The sequence below is a fragment of the Lepisosteus oculatus genome, chromosome 6, assembly GCF_040954835.1.
Source record: "Lepisosteus oculatus isolate fLepOcu1 chromosome 6, fLepOcu1.hap2, whole genome shotgun sequence".
Classification (NCBI taxonomy): Eukaryota; Metazoa; Chordata; class Actinopteri; order Semionotiformes; family Lepisosteidae; genus Lepisosteus; species Lepisosteus oculatus.
In genome coordinates this window covers 19,875,039-19,895,324 of record NC_090701.1, presented here as the reverse complement: position 1 = coordinate 19,895,324, position 20,286 = coordinate 19,875,039, and the positions used below count along the sequence as shown (strand labels likewise).

Sequence of the window (20,286 nt, the reverse complement as noted above, 5' to 3'; positions counted from 1 at the left end):
GAATCCTAACTGAAGCCAAGAGTGAGACTGGAAGAGTTACATAATTCAGTGGCTAAAATGGGAGAAAACCTGCTTCAGACCTAAAACTGGGACTAGAAATTAGTTGTCTGTAGGCAAATAATCCAAAACCTAAGGCCCAAACTATAGTGGAGTGAATTTCAAGGAGTGGCCCAGTCACAATTCTGACTTTAATTCTATTAATTCTCTTCTATTGATAATCTTGAAAAACATTAAAAGTGCTATCCATTAGTGTTCCCCAAACAGCCTGACAATACACTATGATTTCAGTTTTGTCACCCTTCACCCTTTTTTATGAATTGGTCTTATACACTTCAGTTATCACTACCATTCTAAATAAAAGTTTAATTATCTCATCTAAGGCCTATGAATAATATTCTAGTTAATTTAAGTATGACTGGGAAAAGCTTCATCCTAAGGAATTTACTAGTTTATACACATCCTAGCCCCTGTATAATCTTAGTGTCAATATTGCTACAACCTGTTGTACAGCATAGTCCATGTTACAGACTTCATTTATTATTTAAAAAAAACCAGAGCGAAATATTAATTTAATAAGTTTATTAATTCTCATTCAATCCCCTGTTATCTCGAAAACAACCTATCCCTGCGTCTACTGTTCTACAGTTCTTTTATTGTTGTAGTACTGAAAAGGACTGCACTATTGCATTGTGTTTGTGTATAATTCGGTTGTGCACTTTGATGATAGATTCAGTAGCTTCAAAGAATGCTGAAGTGCATTATACAAAATAAAAGTAAAGTGCAAGAAAGTATCTCTGATGCTGAACAAAACCATGTTGTCATGTTTCAGACAAAAAAACGTATTCATGTAGAAGGAAGGGCAGTAAACCTGATACAATATTCTATGGATGGTCTCAGTATGTAAAGTTCCAAGCTTCCAGCATGAAGGTAAATTTATTTGTCCTTTTCTTGATTCTTTTAAAAAATATAAAGATATTTATAAAAATGGGTGCTGCAGTGTAGGTTGACTATTCTTTAAAAGTTGTGTTTCTTCAGACAATTTCTGTATCCATGTGTTGTTTTAAACGTAGAACTTAAAAAGTAAAGATTCATTATCTTATATAGTAAGATAATTTGCAAACATATTACAGTTGTGGAACAAACAGTGCTCAGAAAAAATAAACTCCCATAAACACCTACAGCACAGACATCTAACAACAAGTTTAGATTCAATTACTGCACAATAATTCTATTCAATATTGCACGATTTGTATTAAAGTGCACAATTATATTAATGCATAAAAGGCTAGGAATAGTATTATAGTATTTGAAATAGTTTCATGACAGAGTATTTAGTGTAAAGCAATTTTTAAAGGATGGTAACTTTAAGTACTTTTGTGAGTACAGGCATTTTATATATTAGTCACTGAATTGGAAATCATTGTATATGCTCAATGTAAGTCAACATTAATCACCCTTCTGTGTTTTATCATTTCTGGTTCAGAAGAACGTCATTCTTTAAGAACTGAAACACCTCTTACAGTTGCATTCATGTATGCAAACTTTATTCGTTAACGATATTACTTTTTTTCTCAATCAGAACAGTTTGGCACATGGAAACTCTAAGATCAGCTGAGACATTTTTTGCGTATTGAATATTTTTCTAGTAACAGGAAATCAAACAATTAAATGATTGAGCAACTGATACAGATTTGTAAATCAAGCTGTGCATAGTATACTGTGGTTCACTGCAATCATTCCGAATTTAGCCACACAGTTAAATATTCATATTCATTCATATTTACACTGAATAAAATTATAATTAGTTGCAAAATGTACAATTTCAGTATCCTATGTTATGAACAAAAAATCTGAAAGAAAATAAAGGGTTTTATACAATAGAAAAATACAGGACATTAATTTATTTAATTAAACCCTTGGCTGTGCTTTTCATAAGAATGTTTACATTCATTTCAGATCAGAGACATGCGGCATACCATATATACACACAGTAAATGAACAACTTTAAGCATGATTGTTTTAATATTACTAAATGAAAATGATTAATACGAAGACACACCAAAGGTAACATTCATTTTCTAGAAATCCTTTGACTATCCATCTTAAACCACAATGGGATCATTGAACACAGCAACACAACAAATACATTGTTTTTATATTTTTCACAAAAAACTGAAAAGATTTAAAATTGCAAACATACAAAAAAAGAGGACAGAGCAGCTTTTTATTGTATTATTTTACTTGTTTGAATTAGTGTCCAGTCAAAGTGAGAGCTTCAAAGTGTAAGGTCTGTTTTATTGAAGTCTTTTCTTGAACTTGAAAAACAACACATTAACAAACGTGAAACAATTTACTTTGGTAAATAAAATACTAAGAACAGAAATGCGGTGGAAAGCATGTCTTCAAGTGTCTGTCCTTCTTAAAATCCCCCACTGTGCACCACTTCAAAACAAACTTGTTCCCTATATCAATCCCATACCTAAAAAAACATTTTAAAAGCTGTGTTGTAGCAAAGGAGGGCATATGATATAAATTACTGTACTGTACTGAGGTTCAATGAGGGTGTTTCCAGTATGTACTGTACACACAGTGGTCTGACTCATTTTTATTGTCGCCTGCTCTGAGAAAACCCAACACATGCCTTAAAAGGAAATGGTTTCATAGCAAACCCATGCAAAAATAAACTCCAGAAAAAATGGTAATATCTCTTAGGTTAACTTTGTATCAGTTAAGCTATTTTACATATCACAGAATCAGCAGAACATTTACTTTTGTAACTGTAACGCTATCGTCTTTGAGGATATTTTTAGGTAGGTTACTGTTGCTGCTTTCAACCCTTTACACACTTTACAACCAATCATGTTCATAAGTGCAAGACATAATGAAAATGTTGTTCAACATGGTACATACTGTATATTCACTCTCTTAGAAATAAGTTTAGAAAGTAGGAATCAAATAAATCTCACTCAGCATAAGGGAGAAGAAGAAAGAAAAATAGGCAACAAATAAACTCTTAAACCTATTTAGAGGTCATTATATTTATAACATTAGATTAATGTGATAATAATGTTCAGAAAATGTTTTGAACCTTATAGAAAATAGCAATACCATACAAAAAATAGTTTGTTAGAATAATCTTGTTTTAGTTTTTGTAACAGAAAAAAAAATGTTTGCATAAATGTTCTCCTGTAAATGAGGTATTTTGTTAAGTCTAAACATATTATAAATGGCAACACATACTGTACAGTACATAATCTACTCATGAAAATGAACTATTCAAAAACTAAAAAAAATGTCTGGACTAATACCTTGCTGTAGATCCAGGGTCTGTGTTAATAAGTTAATTGTCAAAACATTAAACTGCCTTGCACCTTATATTTTGAAAAATGTTTATCAGGTATACATGATTTTAATGATTTCTCAATATGCAAATGTTAACATGAGAACTGTTACATTACACGTTCACGTTGTGGCCGTGTGCAAACATCATAGACTTGCAAGGGATTCATATACGTATTAAGATGCTTATTATTTAGAATGTGTTCTGCATTTTTGTGGGTGGGTCTATTGCTTGCAGGTACATTAAGTTCAGTAACTTCTATTCAGTAAAAGGGAGAGAAAGGAACTATTCAGTTTGTCTACTGTAGTTACAGTATATACAGTTTACAGTAAGCTTCTCTGCATTCTTCTTGTAAATACACATTTGCACTTAAGAGAAATATAAACTGAAATACAAACTGAGTCAGATCTCATGATCAAGGTCCAGATACAGTAAGTAGTGTAGCAATTGAGTCTTTTGCATATTTATAAATTGCTAAATTTGTAGATGGCAATACTTTGGGAAACCTTATTTGTAGCATATGGTACAGAATATTTTGTTTTTAGTGACATTGATTTTAGTGATGTTAAGATCTTTAAAACTGTTTTGTGCTTGAATATACTGTAATATGGACCTTATAACTTTTAACTGTCTGGTTATAAACCGTTAGAAGTAAAATTATTCATTTAGAGCAATTCCATGTGCTAATTACAAAATGACTGTATAAAGATACAGTTTTAGATCAGTATAACAAAGGACCCATGGTTATAAAAAGAACAACTAAAGAGTGCAGAAATTTAAAATGGATCCTGATATGCATTAAAACAATATTTAAAAATGTTTTTTTTAAATATTGTTTTAATGAACTTTTAAAGAAAACAAAAGATGGGGTAAAACCCTGTTGCTGTTGAATCTAAAACTATTTTCTTGTTGTTGTTTTATTACCTAACTTATGTGAAATCAAAATGATGTAATAATTTAATACAGTATTCTGTCAGGAATGTTTGAAAATTCAAGCATTTTAGTAGCATTGAGGAAGATACTGCATAAACTTAATTCCCCATACAACAGATAGCTACATACAGTACAGTATTACATTACAACAGATGAAAATACAGTAGCTGTCATACTTTTTGTCTTTTTACATGTAATATATATATATAGTTGCAATGAACTGAACAGATGCAAGACTCTTGCTTACAATATGAACATGTTTTTCACAACATTAAAAGCTGGCCTTATCATCCTACTAGTCATCTGTCACTTTTCTGGGGTTTAAGGCAGAGAATATCCATCCAGAAAAAAAACACACACACTGTTGATTAGTTGTTGAGCCCAAGGAGGTATGATAGCAGAGCCTGATTAATAAGACCATTGAGAGTCTTTTGTAGGTCCATTTACTTTTAAAGCCACTGAAGGCTGCAAAATCAAGGCACTGTTGTGTACCACAGAAGGCAGTGTGTTCTTGGCAGTTGGTTATTGTGGTCTCAGAAGATTAAACATGGGTTCAGGCCTAGATTCTTGATCTAGAAATTAAAAAAAAGAAAAAAAAGATTAAAAACTGTGTTATAAATGGTTCCAGTCTACAATGTCTAAAATGAAAGTGCAAAGGCACATTAAAAAAGAAATTGACAAGTGTTTGTTTGCCAGGATAAAAAAATAATAAATACAGTAAATCTCATCTAGAGGCCTATAGACCAGAAGGATACTTTCTTGCCATTTACTATATCAATATTCATGAATATTTTAATAAATACATTATTGTGCTTGTATTTAGTAAAATATTATTTAAAAAAAATAAAATTATAAAACATCCCATCACAATATTATATGTAAGGATGTTATTTAATGCTAAAGGGGAAAATTGCAAAAAAAACCTAAAAAGTCTAACAATTAAACTAAGAAATCATAAAAGAAGCCCCATCTTTCCCTCACTTTCAGTTATAGACTCATTATTTCTGCAATCTTCACTCAACATGTTTTCTTTGAAGCCCTAATTACATCATAGTAATGATTCATTGGCATTAGAATCATACTGTTGAATGGCTTTCTCAAGGCACAAAATAATGGAATCTAATCCCCCTGTGGTCTATGTTATTTAATCACTTGAGTAAGTTTTATTATACATTTTAATGATGATTAAGTAATAAACCACGTGAATGAGCACTGGACTTTTTCTTTAATCTCAAATAAAATCAGATCTAAAGAGTATGTAACTCCCTATAGATTTGTAGACATTGTAGACATACTGTAAATTGAGATTATAAGTAAAGGTGTAAGATATAACACTGAAAATGTTCCTAGATCAGAGGAAATCATAGACTGGAAATTTTATATTCTACTTCTATTCCTTAATGAAGTATTTTTTGAACTACTGTGTTTCACTCAACATTTCAATATATTTTATGCAGAAAAGGAATTCTATAACAATCTTCGAATGAAAATGTTAGTAAAAAAACTTTTTTTTCATTTAATCAGCACAAACAATGGCATAATTTTGTGTTCAGTTTTATATTATAAAGTGTTTAATGTTGATCAATTGCAAAAAATCCCAATTAAAAAGTACAAGGGGTGTACAGGTAAATACATTTGATAGCCACTGTACAGTATGTATGATTGTCACGTTAGACTCACCCATAAAACATGTGATCTTTTCACCATAAACACAACACACAATGTATTATCTATTTGTAATGTTATGAAGCTAAAGTGAAAGGAAACTAATTATATGTATCTACTTACAGATTGTAATAAAAAAACTTAATAAAACTGAATATAAAAAACTGTGAAAAATAGACTTACATAAATAAGATTCAAAAGAAAACAAAGAACAAAATCTAATAAGCTTAAATGTAGATGACAAATCTAAACATTTGCATACCTTTCACTGGAGGGGCAGGAAGCTTTCTTCTTTGTCGCCGTGATGTACTGAGGGTTTGTGGCTGCAGATAACAATATCAGATTAGTATCCACATGTTCAACTGACTATCATTTTCCATCTACTGGTTATAGTGGGTTAAAATCATTACCTGAGTTGATTGTTTGTGTTCTTTGTACTTGGAAAATCGTGTACAAGGGGCCACATTTAACCCAGCAGTTTTAAGCGCTGAGATTCTCTGTTCAATATCTGATATCTGAAACAAAATGTTAAAATAACATTAAAACAACAAATATTAAAGAAATCTAACTGATACCCACACAAAACTGAAATCAGTGAAATGCCTGGTATATTATTGTATTTTGGGAGCTGAAATCATAATGGTTCAGAAAGGTTAGTCCTGCAAAATTAATTCTACGATTTGATTTGTTTCTGGAGAATCTAGTTCTTTTCTTTTCATTGGAAAAGCAGCCCAGAGCACCAAGCAGTAAAAAATCACAGAATGTTATTCTGTGCATAAATGAAGAAAAACATTTTAGTAAAAAACTAGAATTGTTGAATGTTTTCTCCCACGCCAATTTATTTAGATGTTGATTACATAACTTGGATTGAATTATACCCCTGCCATGAATTTAAATTACTAATTGTTAATCATCAAATCTCACCGTTTCTATTTTTGCACCAGTACGGTGGTGAAAGGGCAAGATATACCTAATTGGTGTACCTGACAACATTGCAAACTCAAGTCACAGGGGGCCTGTTGTACCCTGGCTAACAGTTTTAACTGATTGTTACAGCAATTAAATAAAAGAACACACATTTTAAATACCAGGACATCAAATTTTTTGTTCAGGTGGCAGATGTTGGTGAATTGTTAACCATATTTAATTGTGCACTATCAACACCTGGAGCATATAATCTCAGAAATGGTCTGGACTAATGAGTAATGAAAGAACAGCCTGCACAAAAACTTATCGATCCCTTTGTCTGGTTTACAACTGTATGTTCCTGTCTTCTAAATAAAAAAAGGAAGACTAGCATCAGCTCCAGCCAGTTTCAAAACTATAAAAAAACATTTATTAATGGACTATGAACCACTAATCAACTTTGGACAGCTAAATCTCCTAAGACCCAAACATACAGGAAGCTCTGACATTCAAAGTACTGTACATTAAGTACAGTAATTAGACAGGCAAACTCTCCAGGGTGAAGGGTTAATCCCAAGATCACAGTGAAGCATTTACCTAAGAACACTTCCCAATCAATATTGCATTGACACATCCCCGTGCAATTGACCCAATTCATCTGCAGAGCTGCAGTTAACATTTGAGGAAATGGACCACACCTGGAGTTCAGCCTGATGGACCTGCGCTGCGGCACTTGCCACTTGGTCTTCTAAGTGAGCAAGCTCATTTTCAGTGGTGACACTATTGATACTGCGGGCACACTCCTCCAGGTTACCCAGCTGTCCTTCCAGTCCATAGACAGAGCCAGCAGCCAGGTAGACCTGAAACGACAAAGCATATTTCTGGATAAACAATTCTTGAAGTATTGGTTTTTATCACTCCTCCAGGTGGTGGTGATATGAATGGGTAAACTGTTCTGAAGCAACAATATAGAAGGGAAAACATCTATTAATATGAAATACTGTACATACAAAATGTGGAATGGAAAACATGCGCTATCAACACCCCATTTCATTCATCCTTACATTTTCCTCCAATGTGGTAAGATGTTCATCCAGTTTTTCAGTGTCTGTGCCGGCAGCAATTGTGGTCTTTCCCATCAACTCAGAGAGGCTGTCATTGTCACCTGCAGCTTCTTCAATAAGTTCCTCTGTTGCATTGAGCACCTTGAGTACCTCAGTCGTAATGTTGCACAGAGTTGCTGCAGAATACTTCTGTTTAAAGCAGATGCACAGAAATTAATGTGGTTATAAAATGTCAATTGATCTTCATGTCATTGCTTCTTGGTAGCCATAGGTAGCTCATTCTTCAATATGACAATGCTTTGCCCACACAGGCAGAGTTTCGCAAAATATCTCTTTGCATACAGAAGGTTTAAATGCTTAATTGACATTACTAATGGCCAACATAAACCCAATCGGAAAATCACAGAGTTGGGTTACAGAGCTTTGCAGGCCTTCTTCATTGGCCAAAGCTTGGGAAATTTCAGTTATGTGTCAGGGAACAAAACATTTCTTATCATATAACATTTAATATAACATTTGTTATATGACCCTTGCATAGTTTCAGGACTCCTGTTATGACACAGCCAATCTATTCTTTCATGAACTTTGGTTGTTTCTTCAACTCAGTTATGAACTGAACAAACATTTTTCTACACAGAGGCATAAAATGTTTTAACTCGCAAAACTAAATGCATAGATGCCATGATTGCCTATTGTATTTTCATATAGACATTATCACAGATTTCTGCTGTGATGTTTCCATCCATCCAGTTGCAGGGGAAGCTGGAGAATAAGCAATCAAGCAACAGGCACAAGGCAGGATACATCCTGGGTGGGATGCCAGTCCATCACAGACTACATATACAGTGGACACAAACACAGACACTCACAATCACATGTGTACAGCATGTGTGCTCCATGGCCAGTTTTCCCAGACTACCAGTATACCTCTGGAGTGTGGGAGGAAACTGAAGCATCCAAAGGAAACCCATGCAAAAACGGGGAGAACATACATACTCTTTCCTGATAGCACTTTAGGAATTGAACCTCAGCACTGCTAATCACTGTGCCACCCTGCCTCCCCAAAACTGCCTTTTATTGCCTCTCAATAATTTTGCTATTATAATTTAAAGATAATAAGATTTCTTTTAATAGACACACAGTGTAAGTTAAAATGATGCATCTATTTGTTAAAACTACAGGTTTCACCAAACTACTGTACAGTATATGTCATTGTATTGCTTTTGAAAATATGCTTCCTGCATTTGAAAGTGCAGCCATCAGGATTCATCAATGAAAACTCGTTTACTTTAAATAAAATGATCTTCAGTTTACATGTTGGCAAGTATGGTCAATGTTACAATTTACACTGTAGATATTAAAAAAAGTGTTCACTTAATGCAGTTTTTAATAAGTAACAGTGGTGAGAATGACATTGCTTGATCAAAGCTAACAAAATGAAAAGGTGATATACAGGTACATACTGTAAGACTGTAGGCTGTCATGAACTGAAGATTCAACGAGGGACCTTCTGAAAAGCTACTATAATTACATTACATGTTCTCCACAGGAAAAAAAATACAAAGCTTGCTATATTCCTTATGGTCACCTAGAAACAAATTAATGCTTGTGCCTTTGTGTGTCAGTGGTTGATGTCTTTAACTTCCCACAACGTCAGAATTTAGACCTTTATTCAAACTCTCCTCAGGTTTAGATAAGTAATCAATAGATCAGAAATGATGTGAAAATTGTAATGAGTCAAACACTCCCACATTTAATTCTGCTTGGTTCTGATTGGTTACAATTCAGCTAACATACCTGAATTAGTGGGATTCTGAAATTGGTACAGAGTTTATACAGATTAAAAACTCTTGTCAAACTCAAATTAGCCTGTGAAAGAATGCTGAAACAAAACTGAAGAAGACATATGCATGCACAGGGTATTTGTCCCCCACGGTTAAGGTTATTTATGTTTTAAAAATAACATGAAAATTCATACCTGCAACGATTCATATGTAGAGTTCTCTAAATCTGTTTATAATTTTGTTCGCTACCATATACTTTTCAGCTTTTTACTTATTTCTTGATTTTCCACATTCAGTGACTTGTAAAAATATTCACCCTTTAAAAGTTTTCAAATTTTGCTGGATTACATATCTTTTTTTTGAATCAGTATTCTTATTGCAAATGCGCATGCTGAAACAAAACATTTTTAAAATCAAAGTTGTTTGTCAGCAGACTGCTTATAGAGAGTCAAAAACTGAAATAGGCAGCTTGCATAAGTATTCAGACTCCTGTGCTCTGGCATCTCGGTTTACACAAGTGAAAGAAATTGCCCTAAGGACAATATAATTGCTTTGCCATTGGCCTCTGCATGTTCACCGCTGAAGTGACTGTCACATTTAGTAGATAGAAACTCCAGTCTGTTAAGGGATCATTGGTCGGGAAGAGAATCTGAAGGACAGATATGAAAATAAAGACTAAAGAGCATTCTAAGGAAGTCAGAAATAAAATGGTTAAAATGCATTATTATTAGGAAATGTGTACACAAATATCAAAGTGTTTGGATATTTCAGTAAGTACTGTTGGCAAAAAGGTGAATGTCCTTGAGTGGTCCAGTCAAAGTCCTGACCTCAAACCCATTAGGAATCTGTGGCATAATTTTTTATAAGTGCTGTCCAATAAACGTGAATGAGCTGGAGCAAATCTGCCAAGAGGAATGTGAGAACATCAGCTCTAACCAGTGCGCAAAACGGGCAGACATCTACTCCAAAAGACTTAAAGTGGACAAAAATGTCTTTACTAAATATGAATGCGTAGAGTCTGAATACTTATGCAAGCAGCATAGTTCGGTTTTTTAATTTCTTTAGATATTTGCTGACAAAAACTAATTTTGGCTTCAAATATTTTCTGTTTGAGCATGTGACTTCGCAATATAATACTGATTCGAGAAAGGATGTGTAAGTATTATTTGTAATCCAGCAACATTAGAAAACTGTTAAAGGGTTTGAATACTTTAAAAGTTACTGTGCTTGTTTTTATGAACCTGTCTGAGAGTTATATTGCCCTTACTCTATAACGGATCACACTAATTATAATTATATTTAGAACAGTGTAAATGCTACACTTTGTCTTTAGTTCTTAAGAGTGAGGCAGTAGCTATGTTCTGTATGTCCAGCTTTTCATACAGTTACTGTGTTGTGTGAATTTGTGAGATTGTACCTTAACACCACTAGTCAAGCTACATTAGCCTCCAATGTGAAATTGGATATCATAATGCATGACCTACAAATGAGTTACAAGAAAAGAATGTGTAAGACCTATTGGTAATGCAAAATGACCTTTTACATTCCCAAATAAGACATGTTCATTGAACAGTCAGAACTACTTACAGCAGTCTATAAAGACTAGAGCACACAAAATAAATTCGGGGCAGGGAAAAATGGCCTGAAAAGGTGATATATCATCATTTTTGTTTTGCAGATTTTTTAGTTGATCAATACAATTTTAACTTGATTGATACAATTATTTGTTGACTTTAAAGTAAAACATGCAGAAAGGAAAACATTTTAATGGAATCTGATATTGCATTTTTTCGTTCGTTTCTTTTACACACGTTACACAGTTACAATGAATGAATTATTACGATAATTTAATTATTGATTACTGAACTATTCTTTAGAGAGTAAGGACTGAGTTATCGGGATAGATTGGTTGCATTAATTCTTTAATTTACTTATAAAGGCAATATAGGGCGGAGTGGTGGCACTGTGGCTAAGGCTCTGTGCCTGTGGCTGGAAGGTTGCTGGTTCAAATCCTGCAGCTGGCAGAGGAATCCTACTCCATTGGGCCCCTGAGCAAGGCCCTTAATCTCAACTGCTTCAGGGGTGCTGTACAATGGTTGACCCTGTGCTCTGACCCCCAGCTTCTCTCACTGTCTGTGTCTCATGGAGAGCAAGCTGGGGTATGTGAGAAGACAAATTCCTAATGCAAGAAATTGTATATGGCTATTAAAGTGATCTTATCTCTATAAATGTACAACACTTGCTGATGTGTGAAGCTGCTAAAGGCAAATGCCAAAGTTACTAATTTATATAAGTTATTTATATCAGTAAGGTACCTTGAGCCTAAAACCACCCAGGTAGGTGGCAAAGAATGAAATGTAGTGAACAGGATGGTATCACAATTCAATTAAGGCTAGAATCATAGGCACATGCCTTAACCGATTCCTAAACAGTGGTTTAGTCCAATTCAAATTAATATGACTTGGCCTTGAAGTTTATTAGGAAAACATATTGAAAGTTTATTTGACGTAACTCGCCCGGTTGAGAAAACTGCATCCTGCCACCCCCTCATTTCAGGAGTATTGAGCTATGGAGCTGCTGCGAGGCTGAAGCTGTGATGGAGGGGGCTGAGAAACAATTAGCAACAGGGGTGCTCAGGAGGCTAGATATTAAAATGTAGGAGAGCAGAAGTGTAGTATGATACTACAAAACTCCATTTGTAGTATCTGGCATGTTGCTGCTATTACTATGCTTTTCTATCAAAAATAAAAGTAAAATATCATCCTTCCATTCATCCTTCCATTTATCCATTCATTACAACACAATTGCTTCAAATCTGAAGGCATTTGTAACATGTTATTTATATTTTCCAGCTATCATTATTTAGTATAAATATGCCTCTGATGATGTTGTTCCTGGAGGTCCTGCCTTTGGGTACTAACCTGACCTTTCAGTTAGCAACCAGGGATTGATTTTGCAGACTGTTACTTCTGGTGTTAATGTACAGTATGTGCTATAATTAGGAAAGCTGTTAATGGTGGCAATCTGCCATGATATAAATGCTGTTCAAGACAGTTAATCCTTGCTCTTAATTAGTCACATGGAAGAATGCTCTGTGTTGTAGCAAAATGAAATGCTAACTTAAACAAGTCAACACAGTAACACAACAAGTTTCTTGCACTGGTCATGTGTCATATAGTTTCAATTAAGATTCAATCATGTAACTACTGTTAAACACTGAATCATTTTCAATTAAATGTAAAATGCAACACACAGTTTATTTTTCCAAAAAGATAAAAATGTGCAAAGATGTTTTTTTTTTTTAAATGACAGGAAAGTTATTATCAACATCATTGCATTTATTACTGTTCAATGGAGTGGCTAAAATGTATTCAGACAATGAGTTTTGCATTACTGGGCTATTTCCAGTATTTGGGTGTTTAATATATTGACAAACATATTATTTAAACTCTTTTGTTTATAATTAATATATTTTGCCTGGATAGCTGTGGACACAATAAAACTATGAGCAGCTACCACATGTCTTGGAGAAAGGCTTCAACCAAGGGAGTCAATTATTTATTTATAGCACTGAAACATCTTTCTTAATATACATTTTTATATAGCAATGTTGTAAATTAATTATGATAAAGCTGTGTATTTTTTATTATTAACACCTTTTTTACTGCTTTGAAATACTTTCTAAATGTCTGATATTTATTTTTCTTACAGTACAAATTACAGTACCTCTAATTAGCAGGTGATACAGGAGCTGGGCAGGAGCAGGAGGGGCAGTGCAGTGGCTCTGTGGCTAAGGATCTGCACCTGTGGCTAGAAGGTTGCCGGTTTGTTACCTGTGGCTGACAGACGAATCCTACTCCTTTGGGGCCCTGAGCAAGGCCCTTTACCCCAACTGCTTTTAATAATAATAATAATAATAATAATTGCTTACACTTATATAGAGCTTTTTCTGGACACTCCACTCAAAGCGCTTTACAGGTAATGGGGACTCCCCTCCACCACCACCAATGTGCAGCATCCACCTGGATGATGCGACGGCAGCCATAGTGCGCCAGAACGCTCACCACACATCAGCTATCAGTGGGGAGGAGAGCAGAGTAATTTAGCCAATTCATAGATGGGGATTATTAGGAGGCCATGATTGGTAAGGGCCAATGGGAAATTTGGCCAGGACACCGGGGTTACACCCCTACTCTTTTCGAGAAGCGCCCTGGGATTTTTAATGACCACAGAGAGTCAGGACCTCGGTTTTACGTCTCATCCGAAGGACGGCGCCTGTTTACAGTATAGTGTCCCCATCACTATACTGGGGCATTAGGACCCACATGGACCACAGGGTGAGCACCCCCTGCTGGCCCCACTAACACAAGCTTTTGGGGGCACCGTTTAAATGGCTGACCCTGCGCTCTGACCTCAAGCTTCTCTCCCTGTCTGTGTGTCTCATGGAGAGCAAGTTGGGGTACAATATGTGAAAAGACAAATTCCTAGTACAAGAAATTGTATAGGGCTGATAAATTAATCTTATCTTATACAGTACATGTACAGTACATATAAAATGACTTTCACATGGGTCACCAATACTGCACAAAACCTTGTCATTTTCTGGATTTTGGGGATTTGTCGTCATCAGTAAACTCTCTTCAAGTTCATTTCATTAAAAGGTGGGAAGATGAAGGTGAAGAAAAAAGCAAATAATTAAGGTTGTAATGAAGAAGGGGCACCTTTGATCAGTGAGAAAAACAAGACCCATTGATCACCGATAACAGGCTGCTAGAGAACTGTTGGATTGTAAAAAAGGAACACTTGAGATACAGAGAGTGGTACCAGGCCCTATCAACACTCAAGTGCATTACAAAAAACTTTTAAGCATCAATTAGACAAGAAGAAAGTCAATACTGAAAAAAAATCAATGTGTCTCTCTCTTCAACACACATTCAGAGTACAAAGGGACTGAAACCTTAATTAAAAGATGTGGTTTTCTTTCTGTGCTAAACCTTAAAGGTCTCATAATATGTTTAGAGCTTTCTATCCAAAGAAATGGCTGTTCAAACATATATTCTCTGTATGCCATTGCCATTTGTTTCTTTTGACATGTAATGCTGTCGTGCAAAGAAAATGTTCACAGCCCTCAAGTATGTCTTTAACTTTCAGCTTTCCTAACAATGTATTAATAAATCATTAGCTGCAGCACACTTAGTGACGATGTTAGAGAAGGAACTAATTTGTTGTATGTAATAAGCAAAAATTATAAATCATACTGATGCTTTTCTGTGAAGATCTTGTTTGCTTCCTAGTTTCACTTTTGATGATTGCAAAATACAGTATAGAAAAAATGTTGACATGTAAGATTACTTTAGTAATCTTCAGAAAAGAATTGAAATGTTGATCAATTTTCAGTATAACTGTCCAACTGTTGTGCAAAACCTCCCTTGAATATCTGAATAAAATCAGTGATAGCTTAAATTTTCACCTGTTTTGCTGGTCTAACTGCTGTACCACAACTGTACCAGAGCATGTATTTAAAGCAGAGTGTTTACATACTGTATGCGAATATTTATCCTAGTACATATCTCAACTTGTAGTGGGTTTTCTAAACCAGGTACTATAAATCATATTATCTGTCACATTTCAGATCTTTAGATCTAAAGACAACTTTAAAATGAACATCTCAGTTCTTACCGTCCACAACAATCTCTATATATATAATCTACAGTATATTGTTTATCTATCAAAATATTTAGTTGGACATCAAACATTTATAAATACCATCTACAAACCCCATATTTTATTTTAGAAAATAAAAATTCCACCAAATAATGAGTTAACGGGTCTGAATGCTTAAGAAATTAACATACGATCTTCCTTCCTTAAACAAACACTTTACTTACATGGGCTTGCTATATCAAATGCTACATACAGTACTATATACAGTACATATCTATTTTTTACACAATTCAACTTTCCTCACTAATACTGCATTAGTATATTAGCAGCTTGTTCTTCACTTTTATTTTTCGCTCCTAACTTTTGTTATCTTATGTAATCAGAAATTGTAAGTGTATTATTCTAGTTATTGTGTAGAATTAATATTTTGAGTGCATAATTCATAAGAATATTGATTAATTAATTTTAATATTTTAAACAATAAAATGTTATATCTTTCATTTTATTTTGATTATGTGCACTATGAAACCACAATATTAATATCACAAAACAGCTCCACTTTTCTTAAGTCTTTTCTTTTCTTTCCACTGCACAAGATTTATTTAGTAACATAATACGCAAACTTCTGTTTAGCAATTTTGATTAGTTGATATATGTATTGTTCTACAGTATATACATGTGGATCATGCAAATTATATTTCTCCACATTACAGTTTTATAATACTTTTAAACCAAACAACTTGGATAAAAAGGCAATTCCTTCTTGTTGTAACATACTTAGAAATTTGTGGTGCAAAATGATACAAGTGAAATCAACAAGTTCCAAAACTCAACAGGTTAATATCCAATTATGAGCACTTTTTAAGACTAAATTTTTTTAAGGCAAAATTTAAGACTTTATTCTGAAAATATAGATACCACCAGGAATACCTAGTCTTCAATTTTGTAATTTTGCAAAATTGGACACCAAAGAAAGGATCTAGAAATTATTTCAAGACAAATATTTGTATAGTTATTAAACTAGTTAAATTTGTAGAGGAGAGAAAAGTAGCAGGAGTGAAAACCCACATATACTGTAAAATAACAAGACCTCATTCAGAACATTGTGCTCAGTTTTGGTCATAATACCAGAAAACATATATTAAAAAGTTCAAAGAATAGTAATACAAATGTGTCCTGTTGTCAGGGCACCATTACATATACTGTAGATTAACTAACAGGTTAAGAAGAGAAATCTCTCAGTCTAGAACAAAGGAGATTTAAAGGACATTTGTCCTGTGAACGTGCAGCTGCAAGTCCAATTTAATTTGCAAGCAAATGTGGGTATTAACAACGCAAAAGCAAACAACTGTCAGGAATAATAGCAAACAGCAGCTGTTTTTCAGTTTCATTCAATACACCTCTACAGTAAGTCAAGAGGCAAGGCAACTTATTGGTCCATCCTAGCTTCTGTAACATGAAGTGAACTAGAGAGCACACACAGGATGACCCCCAAGTCATGCTGGTCCCTACTTTTATAGCTGGCTAGACTGAAGCAACTGGGATAAGTTACCTCACTCAAGGGTGAACCTACAATGTCTTTACCCAGAGCATTTACCCAAAGCCCATCATTATCCATTAGTCCAAAGTCCTACTCACTATACTACCCTTCTCACAGACCACTAATAGGTCAAAGAAATAAAAAAAGAACTGTTAACACTATAAAATGCATATAAACTGGTAAATGGTACATGCATTATTTCACATTACATGCAGCACAGCAAATTATTTTCAAGATGACTGGAACTGTAGCTAGTGAAACTATGAACTACAGATATTTGTGATGCAAGAGTTACAGTTAATGAGACTTCTTTCATTTTTACAAATTCCTTTTTAATATCTGGTGGGGAATAAAGAGGGCAAAATGACTTTATGAATGTTCATCTACAATATAGCAAATGCATAAACGCAGCAGGGAATGCTATTATTTTGTTGCATTGAGTCTATCATGTCAAAAAAGAGAGAAAAGCAGCTTATAATGAAGGCATTCTATAACCTGAAAGTGAACTTAGTCGTGTCAATATGCCTCACCTGTTTTAACATTGATGATAAGAACTGAAGCTTCGGTTGAAGGTCTATATGATTATGCCCTTCCTGGTAGATGTATGAGAAAAAAGAAACACAGCACAGAGAAGTTAAAAGTACAGAGAGCCAAGCTTGAACCAAAGAAAAACACAAAGCCGCTTTTCAGAACACAGTTAAGGGTATTATGTGAGCAGCAGAGTATTAGTCATGAAAATGAGGGAAAAAAAGGTCCTATTTTCTCTTTTCAAGAGAAAATGAAAGTGAATGACGAAGAAACTGTTCAGATTATTCATACCCTCACCAGTCAGAAGAGTCAGCCATGTGACGTTCAAGAGCATAAAAGCTCTTCAAAACTGTATAGCAATATGGTCATCAAACAGGCCTTTGAGTGAATAAATGAACAGTGAAATAAGGTTTGATCAAAATTATACGTGAATTGCTGTGGTAGAAAGTAATGGGGATTCTTTGATTAGGAATGTATTCCAATGTAATAGAAATAAAAAAAATTATAATAGGATTGAGTCCTGTACAAAATTATTATCTTTGCTAAAAGTTCTAGATTACACTAAATGCTGTGTATTTTTTAGTGAAAAAAATATAATAAACATATAAATTTGTCAAACACATTCCAGGATTCAGATGATGGTATTACTTTTAGTTTAAGCAATGAGAGTAACTATACTTTGTGTATCAGTAAATACAGTATCATTGTTGGAAACAGAGACAATACGAGTGTCTGCAGTAGTGTGTGATTTACCTTTAAATACGTTTATTAGGTTTACATTCCCTTGCTTCAGTTAAATAAGTGGATATGTTTAATTAAAAACACCTCTTCTTTTTAGTGGCAAAACTGAGCCACTCAAGTGAAGCAGATAAAGCTTGTCTAATTTCATGCTTAATTTCTATTCAGTTGCACTGGTATGAGTAACTGGAAATAGTAACAATATGATATACAGAAACAAAAATACCACCAGGAATACCACCAAAGAGTTTTCACATTGGATTACAAGGAGAACCATCAATAAAACCTCTAGATCAATATTTTTATCAACTTGTTAGGTCAAGGTTGTCCATTCCTGGTGCTTAACAAACCAATTCAACAACTTCTCCCAAGATTTCAGGTACAGTATCGCTTCAAAGAAAGTTAGACAACCTGCAAACACACAGAATACTTCCTGTATTGTGAAGTCCAATGCTAGAAGAAACATCCATGCATCCATTTACTAGCTGTTTTATCCAATATATGTTCACAGGGAAGCTGGAACCTATCCCAGAAAGCAATGGGCAGAAGACATACACCCTGGACGAGACGCTGGTCCTTCACAGGGTACACATAGACACAAAAACCTACTGTATTCATTCACATCAGGGTCAGTTTCCCCAGAAACCAATTAATCTAACAGTGTGCCTTTGGACCTGTGGGATGAAAGCAGAGCACTTGGAGGAAACAGATGTTAACATGGGGAGCATACAAACTCCACACACGGGACACACCAGGAATTGAGCCCAGAGCACTAGCATTGCAAGGCTGAAATCCTAACCACTGTGCCACCATGCCAATCAAACAGTGGAATAGAAAGTTTCTGGTTCTTTCTATTTATAATTTTGAAGGTTTCAGATTTACCTACAGTAAATAAAATGTGCATAAAGTATAAGAATACCAAATAGACTAGCCCCTTTGGAGTTAGATTATATAAAAGTTACAGTAGTTTCCTCTTAAAGGGATACATACTGTACAGTACATGAAAATGCATGATATTTATGATACTGACTTATGATACATTGTGTTTTTTACATTGTGTTTTTAAGAAAAATTTCAAATTTCCAGAGTCTACTCCTAAAACCTGAAGGTACTATTTGAAGACAACAAAGGCAGATTTCTGTGATGTAGCTGTCATATCTGCTGGTTAAGGTGGGACTCAGCAACAAATCTATGGGATCTAAGGAGAACTCATGTGCTGGGTGAGAGAAAGAAATATAAAAGGGGAGCTAGAGGCAGCATGGTGACAGAGAGGCTGTCATTCTGAGCATGCAGGCAGTCATGGTGTTGTGACAAGTTAGAGAATCAGGGAAGCTACAAGCTGCACCATCACAGGGAAGAGAATACAAGCACAGCCTGGTGCAGACAAACAGGGTCTGTGGTCAGAAAATGTATGATACGAAGCCAGGTAGACACTCACCAAGATGTCAAGATGAGCCAAAAGATGTAATGGAAACAGTGAAGTGAAGTCAGGAAACAAAGGCTAGCACAAGACAGTAGACATGGGAACTGGAAACTCAAGGGGCTCTGAGCAACTCCATCACAGAGCTAAAATTCATAACAGAGTGCCCTTAAATATCTGGAATTTCCAGAAGTGGGCGTGGTTGCCCACAGGTGATTCAGGTTTCCTGACACAGCACATGGAAACAGGCATAGATAACAGGGGAGAAGGGTACAGCCTGCTGCTAATCAAAGCATGTTTGCTCTACAGTGCTCCAGCAGGAGTACTATTGGCTGTGCCCAGACAATCTTTTTCTAGATATACTATTAATAAATAATACTCACAACCATTATCTTTTTGCACAGTGATGATATATAAAACAACACAGAACAGTAGGATGCTGACCTACAAAACACCTATCTTGACACTCCAAAAACGCCTCCATTGGCAGTCCCTTGATTAATTAATATATTTACAGGACATATAAGAATATGTATGTGCAATTATAAGAACAGCTATGCATAGAATACAGATATTTGGTAAATGGTTAATTTTTAAAAGACTCAATAGTCTTGAATCTATAGCTGAAGACAAAAGTTGAAATATTGTTTTTGCGGTGAATTTCTATTTAATTCTAAATTGAAGTTCAGTTTGAAATTCAACCA

General features: G+C 34.6%; 1 protein-coding gene across 3 annotated transcripts in view; it reads right to left on the bottom strand.

Annotated features, from left to right (window-relative positions):
* Positions 1–2,274: 2,274 nt before the first annotated feature.
* Positions 2,275–20,286, bottom strand: part of myripa (myosin VIIA and Rab interacting protein a) — a 139,043-nt gene continuing 121,031 nt past the window's right edge. For 2 of the 3 annotated variants that reach the window (XM_015354547.2, XM_015354550.2), the window contains 6 exons: positions 17,427–17,489; positions 7,909–8,097; positions 7,543–7,704; positions 6,349–6,453; positions 6,201–6,261; positions 2,275–4,845 (listed from right to left, as the gene is read on the bottom strand). In XM_015354547.2, the coding sequence (XP_015210033.2) occupies positions 4,796–4,845; positions 6,201–6,261; positions 6,349–6,453; positions 7,543–7,704; positions 7,909–8,097; positions 17,427–17,489 (630 nt within the window). In that variant the 3' untranslated portion in view covers positions 2,275–4,795. The remainder of the gene's footprint in view (positions 4,846–6,200; positions 6,262–6,348; positions 6,454–7,542; positions 7,705–7,908; positions 8,098–17,426; positions 17,490–20,286) is intronic. The other variant, XM_015354549.2, reaches the window with a different exon arrangement.